At 36.3% G+C, this 16520-nt stretch overlaps 1 protein-coding gene across 2 annotated transcripts in view; it reads right to left on the bottom strand.

Moving 5' to 3' along the window:
- tex264a (testis expressed 264, ER-phagy receptor a) overlaps positions 1-16520 on the bottom strand; it is a 110985-nt gene that overhangs the window by 60143 nt on the left and 34322 nt on the right. For both annotated transcript variants that reach the window (XM_038279980.1, XM_038279981.1), the window contains exon 2: positions 13408-13629. In XM_038279980.1, the coding sequence (XP_038135908.1) occupies positions 13408-13629 (222 nt within the window). The remainder of the gene's footprint in view (positions 1-13407; positions 13630-16520) is intronic.

Genomic DNA, 16520 nt, shown 5'->3' with positions numbered 1-16520 from the left:
ATTAGAGAATCAGTGATCGACATGCCAAGTTTTGAAAAACGTCTTTTCCTCCCTTTACTTAACCATAAAACTAATAAATCCAATAATTTTAAGGTTAAAATTCATCAAACCCCTTAGATATACTTAATCCAGTTTGATTTAATCATAAACACACACAGACACACACTTTTTTATATCGAGGGGAAGAAAAGAACAAGCTAAAAGAAAAATGGTTAAGTTCATAAATAGGGATAATCTAATTCCTGGACTTTTTACTAGAGTCTGAACTACTGTGTTTTTTGTGTTTTTATGGTTCTTCAATAAATAAATGCAAAATATCAGCACCATTGCAAATCAGAATCTGCAGCTTTCCTTTTAAACTAAAAAAAAAAAAAATCTTTCAGGGCCAGCTTGGAAAATGCTGATTGGAGCATCTCTAGTTTTAACATGGTGTTGCTGTAGGGGGAGGTTTTTCAATAGCAGAGCGCGATTGAATTATACTTTGTTTTTAGTTTTTATTATTCATGACTTTAAAAAGTAAAGAATATTAAACTTCAGAAACCTTCCAACTTATATGGAATCCCAATATCAGACTTACTCTTGAGTAGTGTTTTACATGCATTTGCTTCCAAGATAGAATTTGTTTTTATCAGCATGTCGTCAATATTGACCAATCAATTCTTCATATTATATATATGCATCAACCAAGTTATAAAGATAACTAATTTTCTAATTTTACCATCCAAGGATCATCAAAGCTTGTTAAAGTAGACTGAAATCAACAGCTTGGCACTAATTTAGACATAAAAGGGTTGAAGATTTGTATCGCCTTTGGCAATCCATCAGTTTAGTTTAATTTTGAAAACATCAAAAATATGTACATCTTCAAAGAGGGAATTCGAAATTTTACATAAAGCATATATGTCTAGAAAATACAACACAACAAGATAGAGACAACAATCTTAGTATCAGTGACAAGTTGCAAGTACAAAGCCTTCACCATCGTGTTACCAGGATATTTCTGCATAATCTGCATGCTCCATCTCCCAACATCATGTTATTCTCCACTCTTACTTTCATGACGGAAATGCCCAAAGGCCAGAGTTGGTCTGTGTGGCTATTTTACATAAGTCCAGCATCTTAGTATGCATTCACTGAAATACAGGCTCATAAATTCAGAGAGACAAAGCCTTCACCAGATAAAGAAGAATCAAGGAAATAAAGCTTTATTAATAAGAACAGTTAAACATTTTTATACATCTCTTAATTCTTGTCTGGGGTTAATCAAGAGACAAGGGTGTGAAATATTAACGCTCTATAGATAAGCATCTTTTTAAGAAGGTTTAATGTTAACCTTTTCTTCCTAAAGCAGACTGAGTGACAGACATGAGGCTGTAATAATGGGGAGCGACGGACATGATTCCTCTGACCTCCAGGTCAGGGTTTCATATTGGACAAAAATTACAGTTTGACCATCAATTCTGAGCAAACATATAGAATCAGACAGGTGGAGATGACTGGGAAATAATCAGTGACAGCACAAAAAATTTACTTTTTTAATAATAAAAAAAGTATGGTGAGTATAGTCATTTAAAAATGAAACTTCTTTCACAGTAGCGTCTAAATAACTCTGAATACACATAGGCCCGAAACTCATTAATATGAGCAACATGTTCATTTTCAATGGATTTAATGTCATTTTAAAATATAAAACCCAAGTTTAAAGGCTGTGAATTCAGAGCAGTAGAAACCAAACTTTTAACAACTGCTGGTATAGGTCATAAAAATAACAGGGTTCATTCACCGTTATATTCATGGTATTGCCATATGGCATAGTAACATTTATTTTTATGGCACCTATACGTGGCATACTTTATGATTCACATATGCATTTTAACTGCTAGACTTTAATGGGAATCTGGCAAAGAGAGATGGTGCATTTATTTGTAACATTTAGACTTCAACAAAGAATATTTATTTCTAATGTCATGATACAGACATGCAAGAAATCATTAGACCATCTTTGTTTTTTTTCCAATTTCTTGGTTAGGTTAACTTTTTTATAAAGTTTTCCATTATATATTATTATTATTCATGGATTTAATAACCAGCAGCCACTCCCTGAAGAGCAAAAACGAGCGGTTGGAGATTATCTACGTAGGAATGCTGCCTCACAGCCACCTTAACCAGGCTGTGCCCACACTGTAAACAAACGGTCAATTTCTCCAACCGGTGAGGGGTGAAGTGAAGCAGAGCATGATGATTCTGGATATAGAGCTAAGTCAAAGTGGCTAGTTTCTGTACAAGGCAACTAACTGCCTCTCTTTATTAGGTAAGGTCAAAGTTGTGAAAAATGTTTTTGGGCCACATCTGAAGACGTACTCAGATCTTTTATATATTTATTTTATTGATTTATTTCAGTTTAATTATAAATCGCCAGTTAACAACGCATGTCATTTCAAAGCACTTTACAGAGACAACACAGTCAGATCACACAGTCAGATTGATTCAAAGTTTTCTAAGGAAAACCAGCTGATTGCATCGACTCATTGCCTTGAAAGACAACGGACAGGCATAATTTTGAAAGCCAGTGTTTTCCTTGCAACCCTATTTCATAATAATAAATTAACATCCATTTATTTCAAAAGGTAATATCTCATCTTCTATTTCCCTATAGGGGACTCCTAATGGGTTTAAAAGCATGATAAAGGACTTTCAATGTCCTGTAGCTTTAAGCTTAAATATGTTTGGACAGAAAAATAATAACAAAACCAGCTCATAATAGTTTAAATCATAAGCTGACATGTAGCCTTTTTCTATGATCTTCTTGATAATAACCAAAATCATGTAAGTTTTCAGATCAGAAGCTATGGCACTGTACTTCCAATAACTGTTTTGAGACGTCCCTATACAGTATATTGTTTCTGTATGCTTAAGTCTTTGGATGCACATTTGAGTAATTGATATAAAAACTTTGTTTTGCTTTGCTTTGTTTTGGAGTTTGTGGTCCTTCTTATTTTCTTGCTTGATGGTTTCCCAAAGGTTTTTAGCTGAATTTAGATCTGGGAATTGAGCATGCCAAGGTGTAGTTCTAATTCCCTGGTTTTCCATCCAGCCTTTAACCTTTTCTTGTGGCAAGGGGCATTGTCTTGTAGGAAAATCCAGTCATTTTATTTAGGAAACAGTTTCCTGCTGATGGTTGTGTTGTGTTCATTGTATTCTCCATGCAATATATCTTAAGTCGTACCATATTAAAATGAACAAGAAATTGCAGAAAACAAGGATGATCTAAAAATGTTTTCCATGAGTGAGAACAAATAAAGTAAATTATGAATTAGTTCTATGCTTGTGACTGCAGTAGTCAGTTATTAAGTATCAGCTTGGGTGTTCAGAGGATGAGGAGTGCTTCTTTATGGTTTGTATAAGCTACAGAAGCTAAAAGGCAGTATGGTTGGTAATGACAATGCAGAAGACTTTTAGTATGACTATATTAGCCATATAACCTTCCCAACATTTTGAATTGTCCCATCTTGAATAAATGCTAGTCACTTAAACTTGAATCTCAAAAATCAATATGTTCCAGTTTGTTATACTTTAAGCCTCTTCCATTACACCATAATGATCCACCTCACACTCACAGCCTCCTTGCAGCACTTCTTCAAAGCGTAATGATTCAGTCGTGTAAAGCAAGATTTAAGACGTAGGTAATCGCACAATAATGAATAAGTAACTTAGCCACAGAGCTTGAAATTTATAGAGGAATACTCATTTTAATACAGCCTCAAAATTCTCATTATCAGCTGAGGAAAGTTGCATAAATACTTATTTTAAAAGGCTAACAGCAGAGGATTTCTTGCTGCACTTAAAGGTTTAGTGGAGGATTTTTTTAAAAGACCTTTGCACCCTCTCCACTTTTAAAGAAATGCACATGCACAAATACAACACTAATTTAATCTTTTATTAGAAAAAGTACAACAAAAAGAATACATATAGACAGAACTGAAAATGAACACAATCAACTTTGCACGTTTACACCATCCACTAACACAACATTATCCGGACACATCTGGATTAATCAGTCTGTCCAGTAATGAAAGACAGGAAACAAAGGAGCTCAGGTAGTAGTGGAGTTTAAAAGCTTTAAAGCTGAGTTTACAGGATTGTGAAACTCTTGTAAGGAAGATGATACAAAGATAGCATTAATCTATAAAACCCACTCTTACAAAGTCAGCTACATCAGACAGATTTGGACTGAGCTAAAAAGTTGCTGCAGAGAATTGCTTTTTAAAGGCCATGAACTTTTGCTTAAAGGCCAAAATGTGCTTGCCGACTTAGCGGCTTATAGAGACTTGCGATAAGCTGAAATCAAGTCAGTAAACCTTACAGAGATATCAGATGAGTAAGACACTCGACACACATAAACAGGATTTAGAATGCAGGTGGATTTGTGTGTAGCACCTGAAAACGTTCAGGTTACAAAGGCTTGATGTATATCAGGATGATTGATTAAATGATGAGATTTTTCCATTCTATAAATTACCATTTGAGAAAAGGGGCACAGAAAAAACAGCCGGGCCAAGATTTGAGGCAGTCTATGTCCGAAAAATGTTAGACGCCTTCTTTTTCTTGTATCAAACAAAGGGTACCTGTACAGACAAGAGAAGACGGATGACTCCACATGCACAGGTCACAGATGAAGCAGCCGACACGCAACCCAAATGTGCTCCAAAAGATGGACTAATTGGCACCATGGTGCGTGACGCCCTGCTGGAGCTGCAGAAAGGAGTCTACCAGAGATGAAGAGAAGCAATAATCGATAAGAACATCACTAACGCTTTTGCTTCTTATCAACCAAACTTACTGCTTCACTGAACTGTCACTAAGAATAGGAGATTCAGACCAATCAAACAGAGACAAACATGATTATAGACTTGGAATACTTTGATGTTTACAGACTTGTTTTACTGTGTAAAATATTCAGTGACCATAAATGTAAAGTTTACCACCTAGATTTGTTATTGGGACCGCAGTGTTGAAACATCCTTCTTTATGTAACAAGGAAGGCTGTGCCATTAAGGGCTGTTTAATTCAGGCAACGATCCAGGCATCCATAAAAATAAATGCGAAACATTGAAATAATGAATGAATGAATTAATTATTTATTTATTTATTTCCGACAAACCAAATAACTCATGTATAATTAATGTTATAAGTTATTACGCATGTAGAACTTAGTGCCAGATGTTGAAAAGGGTTATGAAAAATTAAACTTATTTAATCACAGCGCATGTTTCTGATATAGTAATGATGCTAATTGGATGTTTTAACTGGCCTGGATAGTCTTTGACGTTGGTCAAGTTTGTACACAAGTTGAGCACACTGAAAATGAAAGAAATATGAATTATGCAACTACCAATGACGTCACTGCAAAAATAATTTTCAGATTTAATGTCCTTCTCCATGTTTTGCACTCATGTATTTAAAGTCCTCAGTTCCAGATGTTTTGAATACATGGTCTATGTTTTAAAATCCTAATTGTGCCATCCTGTTAACACTCTGTACTCACATGGTGCTCATTTGACTTTATCAAACTCCACATTGTCACTGATGACCATAACCTTAGCCTCCACTGGTGATCCATACTGTTCAATAAAAGCCTTGTAGTTTGCCATCCAGGTGGGCAGAATTTCCGTTGCTTCTTCAGGATCCTGACCTTCCAGGCCTTGTTAGGATACCTCTTGGTAAGATGCTCACTGATGTTGTGACTTTGGTCCCGCCCAACCTTCTTCTTGTTGAAGAGAAACTTTTTTTCTGTTTTCTATTGACAAACTTCATGATGATGGCATCTTTATCTTTAGAATTTCTCCTTGGCAACCCTGATGTGCATACAGTTAAGATTAATCCCATGGGACTGAAGAAATGTAGGCACCTGTTGATCAGTAGACTTACAGCCTATCTCTCCTGGTTCTTCTGCGTTACAGCAGCCACTGCGAGCATCTGACCTGGGTTAATCTAAACTCTGGTAATGATGTCGTCATTCATCCCTGTAGATTGTTCCCATTCACAAACTCCGTTCTCCAAGTAGGTGATCCTATTGTTCTTCTCCATGTTTTGATAACTGACAGCTTTCATCTATTCGACCGGCCCCAGAATATGTGTTCTGCTCCAGGCTGAAAGCTGAAACCTTGTCCAACAGAAAGTCCAGGGATAATCAACCTCCTCCACTGATAGTGGTCACACGCCACCACAGCTTGTCTCAATTCATTTTTTTTTTATACGAGTGTAACAAGACTTCAAGAAATGCTGCAAAAATTCAAACTGCACAAATAAACAGAAACCGGAGAAATTCACAAAAAGGTTAAGTTGTCCAATTATATACTTTGTTGTATGTATTTAACTGAAAACTTTAGTGTAAATTGGAGGCAATCATAAGATGGTAAAGATGAATCAAATTTTAAATGGTTGAATTTCAAAGAGAAGTAGACATTTACTAGAATAGAACTTTAAAAAATATAACAAAGAAAAACATCCTAAGTGGAATTTTCCACCTAGATGGTCTGGCTCAGGAAACCAGAAAGCATACAGTAATATGTAGTTTAAGGAGTCCACCATGTACATTGGGCCATCTTTAAGGGAAAGAACAGGAACACATGGCAAAACTGTGATCATCGTCGAGGGAGTCTAAATATAGCACCATGCTTCTATAGATGAGTGTTCCCTCTACAGACTTCAAAATGGCAGAGCGAGCAGATACCAGGCATATTAAGTGTAAACACACAATATAAAGTATTGCAGGTCAGAGGCCATCCCCACCTCTGGATGGATGTTCTCTGTTATTTTCAGGTCATTTGTGAGAGCCTCAAAGGAGTGAAGCCTGACGTTAAATAAAAATGTAACAGAGGAGGAAACGACACTAAGGAATGACAGCGTTAATAATGAAGGAGTTTCTCATGCATCTGCATGAAACCTGCATTTTAAAGCGCATGTTCAGGACAGAGTGCACAGAGGTGGGTCTCTCTTCCATACTGAATTTCCATCTGGCTATCAGTCACAGTGACAGAAGCTCCCTCACCAAGTCACACATCTCACTTATCAACTCTCGCTTGTCTTCTGCGCCTTTGATGGCGTTGCTGCTTCAGTCGCTGCTGTTCTGCAACATCCCACGCAGAACAGCAGAACAGAACGCGGTGAGGAGAGTCAGCACCTTAAGCTAAGGATGCATTAAAGATGTAGAGATGGGCTGGAGAGGATCAAAGAAGGCGTTTTCCTGTCCCTACCACAACCCACCTACATTTTGATTTGGGCTCCTTTAAATTTCCAATGCAGGATGGATGAAGGGTCAATCCAGAACGACAGGGTCACCCATCAGGGGTGACCCATGGGGGCAAACGCTGTTAGGAATGAGTTTTCCTACCATCATGCAAACGTAATGAGTTAAATTCCTGTGCATTCACTGCCTGTTTTCAGACAGTTAACATAAATGTTTTTTGTCAATCTCACAGAAGCGTAATTTTATGAATATTCGCTGCAAATAGAACATGCCATATGCTGAACACTTTCTTTTTAATCATTAAAACATCTAGAAAGTATAATAAGCTGTGCTTAGCAACACACAGCTGTGCATGCATCTCCCTGAAACTGGTCTCTAAAATGTGAAAATTATTTATTTTCTCTAGGCCAATTTTCTCACTTCAGCACATGTTACTAAAGAGATTTCCAAATAATTTAATAACTATAAAAGGAAAATACTTTGAAAAGCAGAACCAATTAGCATACTAAACTGTGGCATGCTTTACCATAATGAAGGTAGGACAGAGTTTATTAGATACTTGGCAGAACTTCTTGGAAAGATATGTAACCTTTAAACAAAACAATTTTTCTTTGTGTCTCAAATGAATATATTTAGGAACAACTGCTTTATTTTAAGTAAATGCATTCAGTGTAGGAAAAAAAGTACTTTACTGGTCATTGTCATGACATTATTTTGAACAAATTAGATACTGATAACTATTTCTATTAAAATACATCAAAGTTTAAGCATTTTTAGTTTATTAACAGGTCAATTTTGTCATTTGCAGTATCTTCAGACAGTGTTTTGACATCTATATAACTATGGTAGAGCTTAACTTTCTCGTAATATAAAGGAGATTAATTTGGAGAACATGCCCAAAAAGCAGAGCTATCAATCTCTATCTGGTCGGGGGAAGAGTGTGAATATTTAAATTTACCTGTTTTGTTAAAAACGATACTTCATCGAGTTGAAGAACAACAGACTGACTTGGGTTGTGACAGACTTCATTTAAATCTTTCTGTAGGGTGTTGGTTTGTTAAGTCTCTCCCACTCAGACATTTCATCCTCCGACTCAGAGGATAAATTGTATTCTTACAGTACCTTATCACTTTTCAGCAACTCTACCTGCTTTTTCAACATTTCTCTATTTGAGACATGAAAATGTAAATGCATTTTAATGAGTAGCAACTGAGAACACAACAGAAATTAAACAGCTATAAGAAAGATAATATTCCCCATTAAATTAACTACCACACGTATTGAGAAAACTTGCTAATGGAGAACATGATTTTTGCTCTAAAGTATTTAACAAATATTTGCAGAGAGTCACTTCAAAGGGCCTTTATACTTTGCGAACACAGTATAAATATGTTGCCAAATACAATCTGTGTGATGTAACAGCTAAGACAGGGGTGCAAAGCTCCTGTGTGGCCTACAGTAATCACAGCCAGATGCTATAAATGAGATGTTTTATGCCGTTTAGAAATTTGCCAAAATATTTTATTTGTGGCACCTGCGAAGCAATTTAAATTAAGATAAGACACAGTATAAAAGGGAAATGAAAGAAAAGAGGCTTTCATGATGTCTTGAGCTCAATTCAGATAAGTGGATTACAAAATGAAAGTAAGCTATCAGCCTCTCATCTTGTTTCTGCTCAGGGAAATTATTCCAGTTGTGTCTTAGCCAGGTCCTGAAATAACACCACTGTGATTGTTAGCACGTACACTTCACGCGTTTAAATGTTTCTTTCATAAGGATCAAACAGGGCTTGCTTGGATCATATGGAAAGCTGTGACTGATACCCTGCCTTAGATGTTTTTATTCATTTTTTTTCTTTCACAACTCATTGTCATATTGCTTCAATCATGGTCTCAACAATAAATAATTTGTCACAGGGCAGGAATGCTAAGATTTTCCAAATAGTCTGTAAACATTACTTAATATTACCAAAAATATTCAAACACTTTGCAAACAGAATGGATTGCGAACACGAGGAGCGGCCATGTTTCCCTTGCTGCTGCAGATAATCAATGACAGGCTGTGAAAATATTTTCAGAGTTCAAAAACAGCCTTTCATTATGCTGATCAGAAGATTTTATTATTGAAACAAGATCTGTGTTGTGCTGTTTGAGTTAATCTAAACATAAAGATAGGGCCAAAGGTATTAATTCCCCAGGCTGATTAAGATTTAAAATTATTTTCACTCAATCAAGACATTTAATTTTGATAGGCCATACAATGGGCAACTTGGAAACAGAAATAAATGATATAAAAGGAGAATCAATAAGAGATTTTTTTTTTTTAAGTTGCAAAAATGAATACACTGTTGTCAATCAGAAATTGGGAAATCTTTATTATCAAAGCACCAATCAAACCTTTTTTATATATTCGCTAACCAGGTTTTTGCATGCCTTCCTCTGGTATTTCAAAACGGTCATGAGCCCTGAGGTCGTGGTGCCTCCGTACCATCACATTGTTTTTAGTTCCCTACAGAGATTCAAGTAGGAACTCTAAATCTAAAATGTTATTACTCCAAATAAAAACAATGGGAAATGTTGGTAAAATTAATTACTTTAAACTGGGGGAAACGGAATTCCAACCCTGCAGCTTTTAGATGCATCTCTCCACGAGGGACCTGAATCAAACTGCTGGATGCCATTAGCCTGTGGTGACAAGCCACTCTTGATCCATGTGTGTTCAAGAAGGGATAAAACTAACTGGTATGATGAACAACTTTTAATTCTCTCCAAGTTTCCAGCCCAGTTGCTTCTCTTTTACAATCCAGTCTTATTTGTTTTATTTTGTGTCTAATTATTAGTGGTGGGCCGTTCTCGGCGTTAACGCAGCCCATTGACGCCAGACTCTTATCGGGCAATAAAAAAATACCGGCGTTAATCTATTCTCACAGTTGGTTTGGGATCTATCACGGATGTATGTCTGGTGAGGAATGAACAAATTAGTCTTGCGAATGTAATGTGCTAACTAGGGCTGTGCAAAAAAATGTATTTATTTTGAATCGATTCCTTTACATTTTTGCAAAATCGATGTCCAGGGAATGAGATCGATTAATTTTATAGTGACACACGTGACGTTCACATTCAAATGAACAAGAAAGATGCACTCAAGCTTACTTCAAGCCAGACAGCTGCAAATATAGCCAATAGGTTGATTGAAGACATTAAAAAATGGGGGCTGACCAGCAAACACCCTGTAGTTGTTATAGACAGTGCTGCAAATATTTTTTTTGCAGTCAAGATAATGCAGCTCATGAATATCTGCTGTGTCACGTTCACTTGCTCAAGCGAGGCTTCACTTTTTCACTTTTCACAAACAAGTGCTCTTATGAGACTGTTATGGTCACATCTCAAGTTTAAACTGTCTGATTTACAAGTTTGCACTTTGTGTTTAATGTGACGGGAAAAATTAAAAGATGAGTATTTTGAAACACAGTAAACACAGTAAAAACAGATTGAATCAAAATTAATCAATTTAGAACTGTATGAATCAAAATCGAAACGATTCAGGACTTTGGCAAAAATACCCAGCCCTAGTGCTAACATGGACGCAACTATAAAACCGCCAGGTTTGCTTGGGTGAAATTTTTTTTTTTTTTTAAGAACATCAGCGTAGTTGAAGATGATGGGCTCGAGTTTGTTCTCCAGGCGGCCACAGGTGAGTCATCTTACAAGCTACCTGCAAGGTGAACTATCATTAAAAGAATACATGACCAGCATGCCTTGGAGAAAGCCACGACAGATTAGAAGTTGGTCGAGACGATGTGTGTAGCACTGATGGTGGACCACTGGACATCTGTCGATAATAATAACTACCTCTGTGTCACTGTACACCATAAGGATGCCAGCTGGGAACTTCACTCTTTCGCTCTCTTCATGCTTTAGTTAGGCTATGTTATGTAATTTTAAATTTCATTTTACCACAGCACCACAAATGATTACCACAACATTGTTTGCTTCTTGATGATTGCTTCGATGAATGTGGGTAAAATCGGACGCTTGTTAAAAATGTTGGTTCAGTGGTATTATATGATGCATTTTCTAACCACTAGACCAACACCCCCCTTTTGTGCATCTGCAGTTTTGTGTATGGTAAATGTTCATGTTAAAATTAAGAAAAGAGACTTGCAGAAAAAGGACTGCTTTTTATGTTCATTGTTTACATATAAATTAATAAAAAGGATTAATATAATTAGAATAACAGAATGATTGATCAATCAAAAAACTGTCCTTATATTGATTTAATTAAGGTCCCATAATTAATGGCAGTCTGAGTTCAGTTTCTTTGTCCAATTCTGGAGGAACAAAGAAATAAACCCAAAAAGAATCCCAGTTTTGTTTTTTAGACGGACCTTTATCAACTGTAAGACTATTAAGTTAGTTGGTTGTGCACTTTTTTCACTAACTGGCTTAAAGAGCCTCAACAACCTGATAAAGATTATTGGCTCTGTTCTGGGAGTTCTAGAACATCAAGAGATGATTTAGAAAAAGGTGTTTATAAAGTAGACCAGAACATCATGGACAAGCCTGGGCATCGTCTTCATCAGAAACCTCTGAAGAAACTGTCGTACAATAACAGTGTCTTCAGCCAGAGGCTTCTGCAGAACCGCTTTAGGACAGACAGCTACAGCAGATCCTTCCTGCCTATAGCTAGTAACATCTACAGCATTTTGTTGAAGAAGAGTTACAACAATGTTTAATTTTCTTTTGGGATTAATAAAGTATGTTGATATTAATTGAAATGAATTAGCATTAGATTTTACACAAGAATGTCCCTAATGAAGTTCACACTTACTAAAACTCTTAAGCCCAGTGAACATGATTTAACAGACGGCTAACATGTTGCAACATGAAATATTCTCACAATGCAGAAAAATCATTGATTACTAGTCATTCTTGTCAACAAGTTAACATTTTTCTTTTCTGTTTGTTAATGTTTTCATTGAATCAATAGATTTGTTAAAAAAAGTGTTCAACAACAAAAGCATTAACTTTTTGTTGTTTCTTTTATAAATTAACATATACAAAGAGTTTGCCCATGGATAAGATGGATATTTTGTAGACGAACAATTTCTCCATGAGGACCTATTAAGTCTATTTGATTTTAAATATTAATTAAGTAGTAGGAAAGACGAAAATCTGAGTTTTCTGACAACAGAAATATGACAACAGAAAATTCTGCTGTTATAACTCGTGCACAATGCCATTGCTGGCGTCCTTGGATTACGCTCAACGCAAAACAACAACAGATGAGGGACTTGTTGAATGGCCCATTGTCAGCTTTAATCATTTAAGGCTTTGAGAGGTAACTCCAGAAACTTTACTGGGCTGCTGAAATATAAGAGCTTGAGTAAATTAGAGAGGAAAAACAGCCTGACAAATACTCAAACTTTCTGTGCTTTGGTTGATAAGAAGGAAGAAGGGAAAGTTGATCTGACTCAATAAATATTAAGGTTGTTTGTCTTAGCTGTGATCAAAACTTCAGCGAAAAGACAGACAGATAATAGAATATATATATATATATATATATATATATATATATATATATATATATATATATATATATATATATATATATATATATATATATATATATATATATATATATATATATATATATAGAGAGAGAGAGAGAGAGAGAGAGAGAGAGAGAGAGAGAGAGAGAGAGCATAATACGTAAACAGGATGCCCCTTAAATAAATCCATGTGTGCAAATGTCATATGTAAATGCCAAAGAGCTTTCTTCGGTCTGTCCTGAGGACATGCAGCCACCGGTATGGGCTGCAGGACTCAGCCGTACCCTCATTCCCCCACAATTTCATCTATTCTTAATCTGCTTTAAAAAGCTTATCTGATCCAGTGATGAATTAAACACAATACAGGTGGAGGTCTACGAACAAGCAGGAAGTTGAAAAGAGAACCGCTTAAACGGAATCAAAAACTTTTGCAATGATTTACAGCAATCCATGTGAAAAAAGGAATAGGAACAATTATATATTATACAATTAAAATTATATATATGAATTTCAAATTTACGAACTAATATTTCTAGATTCCTTCAAGTGGAATGAATACAATAAAACCCACATAAACCTCTGTTCATCACATAGAGTGTGTCTTTACCTCAATGTAGGAGACGAGTCGAGGGTAAACCCTGTATGGAGCAAGCACACATGACAGGGGGCTAGTGTTTGGGAAGGGGGAGGTCACAGCGTAGCTCACTTCTGGTAAAGAAAAGGTTTTGTAGCCAAACTTCTCGTAAAGCTTCAGCAGATCTTCATCTGGCTTCTCTTCACCCTCACACAGGACACTACCCACAATGTAGCGGCATTTCTCTGGTGGTCTCTGAAAAGATAAGGGAGAAAAAAAATATTTTACTGTTTGGTAACTTTCTCTTAAGCATGAACTTTCTTTCCTGAAAGCTTTCAAAAAAACATTTAAATATTACCCAATTATAAATAATATATGCATTTATATATTTCCAGTTAAGTTAACACTTATTAACAACCATACCATATTATGTTTAGAAATTATATTTGATTTAATCTAAAAATAAATTCCTCTGGAAGTAATGGTTGTGGCCTGTGTGGGAGTGTTGGGAGCTACAGTGATAAAAGGGACACCTTACCTCTAAGACTTTAAACTATCGCCAAAAACTAAATCAACGAAATAACGGTAGAAAAATCCAAAACACTGATCCAATTACGTAAAAAAGGCTTGTTCATTCTAATGCAAATAAATATCATTCACACTGGTTATCATTTTTAACGAAACATTTTTTTTCTATTAAATACAAGTGAAAGCTTCTTCCCCCCAAAAATCTAGTCCTTTGAAATTTTCCATCTTCTGAGACAATGGTTTATATTTTTTATGCCAAAAAATTTTACTGGTTGAGTGAATATGATTTTCTATACATATCAGTCAGACAATTGTTCATAAAGAGGCAGTACATAGTTTTCTAATGATGCTCCCCCCTGTGGAAAAAAAAAGACCAAGACCCCATCAGAATGATGGCGCAGAAGTTACATATCTCCTTTTTTGAAGAGAGTTCGAGTCGGAAATTATCCATTTTGTTTTCTAACAAGCGGACGTTGGAGAGCAGTATTGATGGAAGCGGTGGTCTATTTGGATCTTTCTTTAGCTTTGCAGTTAGTCCCCCTCTGCAGCCTCGCTTACTCCGTCTCTCACATCTCTTACTCCGTCCATTATTTTCCGCTGTTATCTTGTTGACATCCGTCCGTAGCACTCCGCAGCTTTTTAAATGGTAAAAAATGTCAATATTGAAAACATTTTATGAACGTAGCTCCAGTAGGCATTGGCGATCATAGATAAGGGTTAGATGTCTAGTTTGTATCATTTTAAGCTGCCTATTTTGTGAAATTGTCAAGAGGTGATGCTCTTTGCCGCTGCCTTGGAGCGCCTCCATGGTAACAAAGGTTAACATCCTATTGATTCAAACTGGAGTGTTAGTTGAATACAAAATAAAACATGAATTTGCTGTTGTTTGTTTACTAATTCTTATTTAATTTATACCCAAGTTCCATTTAAAGAAACAACAAACATCTAGGAGGTTTCTAGTACACAGGTATTTATTTCACAGTCACAATGGTTTTATTTTTGGCTAAAGATTTACCGAATCGATTTCAAGTCACTGAATCGGATCGGATTGAATCTTAAACATGAACCAAAATCGCCCATGAATCAAAAACCATGGATCATGATATGAATTGAATCGTTATTAAAATGAAATGTTACGCCCCTTAATAAATAATAACCATTTATAGCACAATGGAAAGAGAATTTATTCTAAAGGGTATTCTTATACAGTAAGGAAAATAAGTATTTGAACACCCTGCTATTTTGCAAGTTCTTCCACTTAGAAATCATGGAGGGGTCTAAAATTGTCATAGTAGGTGCCTGACCACTGTGAGAGTCTAAAAAAAGCCAGGAATCACAATTTATGTTTTTTTTTTTAACTATTTGTATAATACAGCTGCAAATAAGTGTTTGAAAACCTGTCTATTAGCTAGAATTCTGACCCTCAAAGAACTGTTAGTCTGCCTTCAAAATGTCCACCTCCACTCCATTTCTCCTCAATTAGATACACCTGTTTGAGGTCATTAGTTGCATAAAGACACCTGTCCTCCCCATACAATCAGTAAGAATCCAACTACTATGATGGCCAAGACCAAGGAGCTGTCCAAAGACACTAGAGACACAATAATACACCTCCACAAGGCTTGAAAGGGCTACAGGGAACTTGCCAAGCAGGTTGGTGAAAATGGTCCACTGATGGACCAGTCATTAGGAAATGGAAGAAGCTAAACATGACTGTCAATCTCCCTTACTGGAGCTCCGTGTAAGATATCACCTCATGGGGTCTCAATGATCGTAAGAAAGGTGAGAAATCAGCCCAGAAATACACAGGAGGAGCTGGTCAATAACCTGAAATGAGCTGGGACCATCGTTTTCAAGGTTACTGTTGGTAATACACTAAGACGTCATGGTTTGAAATCATGCATGGTGCAGAGGTTTCCCCTGCTTAAACCAGCACATGTCAAGGCCTGTCCTAAGTTTGCCAATGATCATTTGGATGATCCAGAGGAGTCATGGGAGAAAGTCATGTGGTCCAATGAGACGAAAATAGAACTTTTTGGTCATAATTCCACTAACTGTTTGGAGCTCCCTACTGGGAAGCATGGGGGTGGTAGCATCATGCTTTGTTTTGTTTTTTTTCTGCACATGGGACAGGGTGACCGCACTGTATTAAGGAGAGGATGACCGGGGCCATGTATTGTGAGATTTTGGTAAACAACCTCCTTCCCTCAGCATTGAGTCGAGGATCCAGGCTGGGTCTTCAAACATAACAATGTCCCGAAGCACACAGCCAGGATAACCAAGGAGTATCTTTGTTAGAAGCATATGAAGGTTCTGGCGTTGCCTAGCCAGTCTTCAGACCTATACACGATAGAGAATCTTTGGATGGAGCTCAAACTCCGTATTTCTTAGTGACAGCCCAGAAACCTGACAGATCTACACTGCAAAAACGATCTAGAAATAAGTAAAGAATTTCTTAAATTGAGTGTATTCACCCTTAATTTGAGCAGGTAAATGAGACAGTTTGCCAATGGAATGAGTAATTTTACTCTTAAAATAAGATAATTAGATAAAATGCACTTGAAATAAGACAATGCAATTGTGTTTTCTTATTTTAAGTGTAAATTGTCTTGTTCCAC

This window comes from Cyprinodon tularosa, unplaced genomic scaffold, assembly GCF_016077235.1.
Source record: "Cyprinodon tularosa strain WSP-4 unplaced genomic scaffold, ASM1607723v1 ctg154, whole genome shotgun sequence".
In the NCBI taxonomy this organism is placed as follows: Eukaryota; Metazoa; Chordata; class Actinopteri; order Cyprinodontiformes; family Cyprinodontidae; genus Cyprinodon; species Cyprinodon tularosa.
This window is presented reverse-complemented; position numbering and strand designations above follow the sequence as displayed.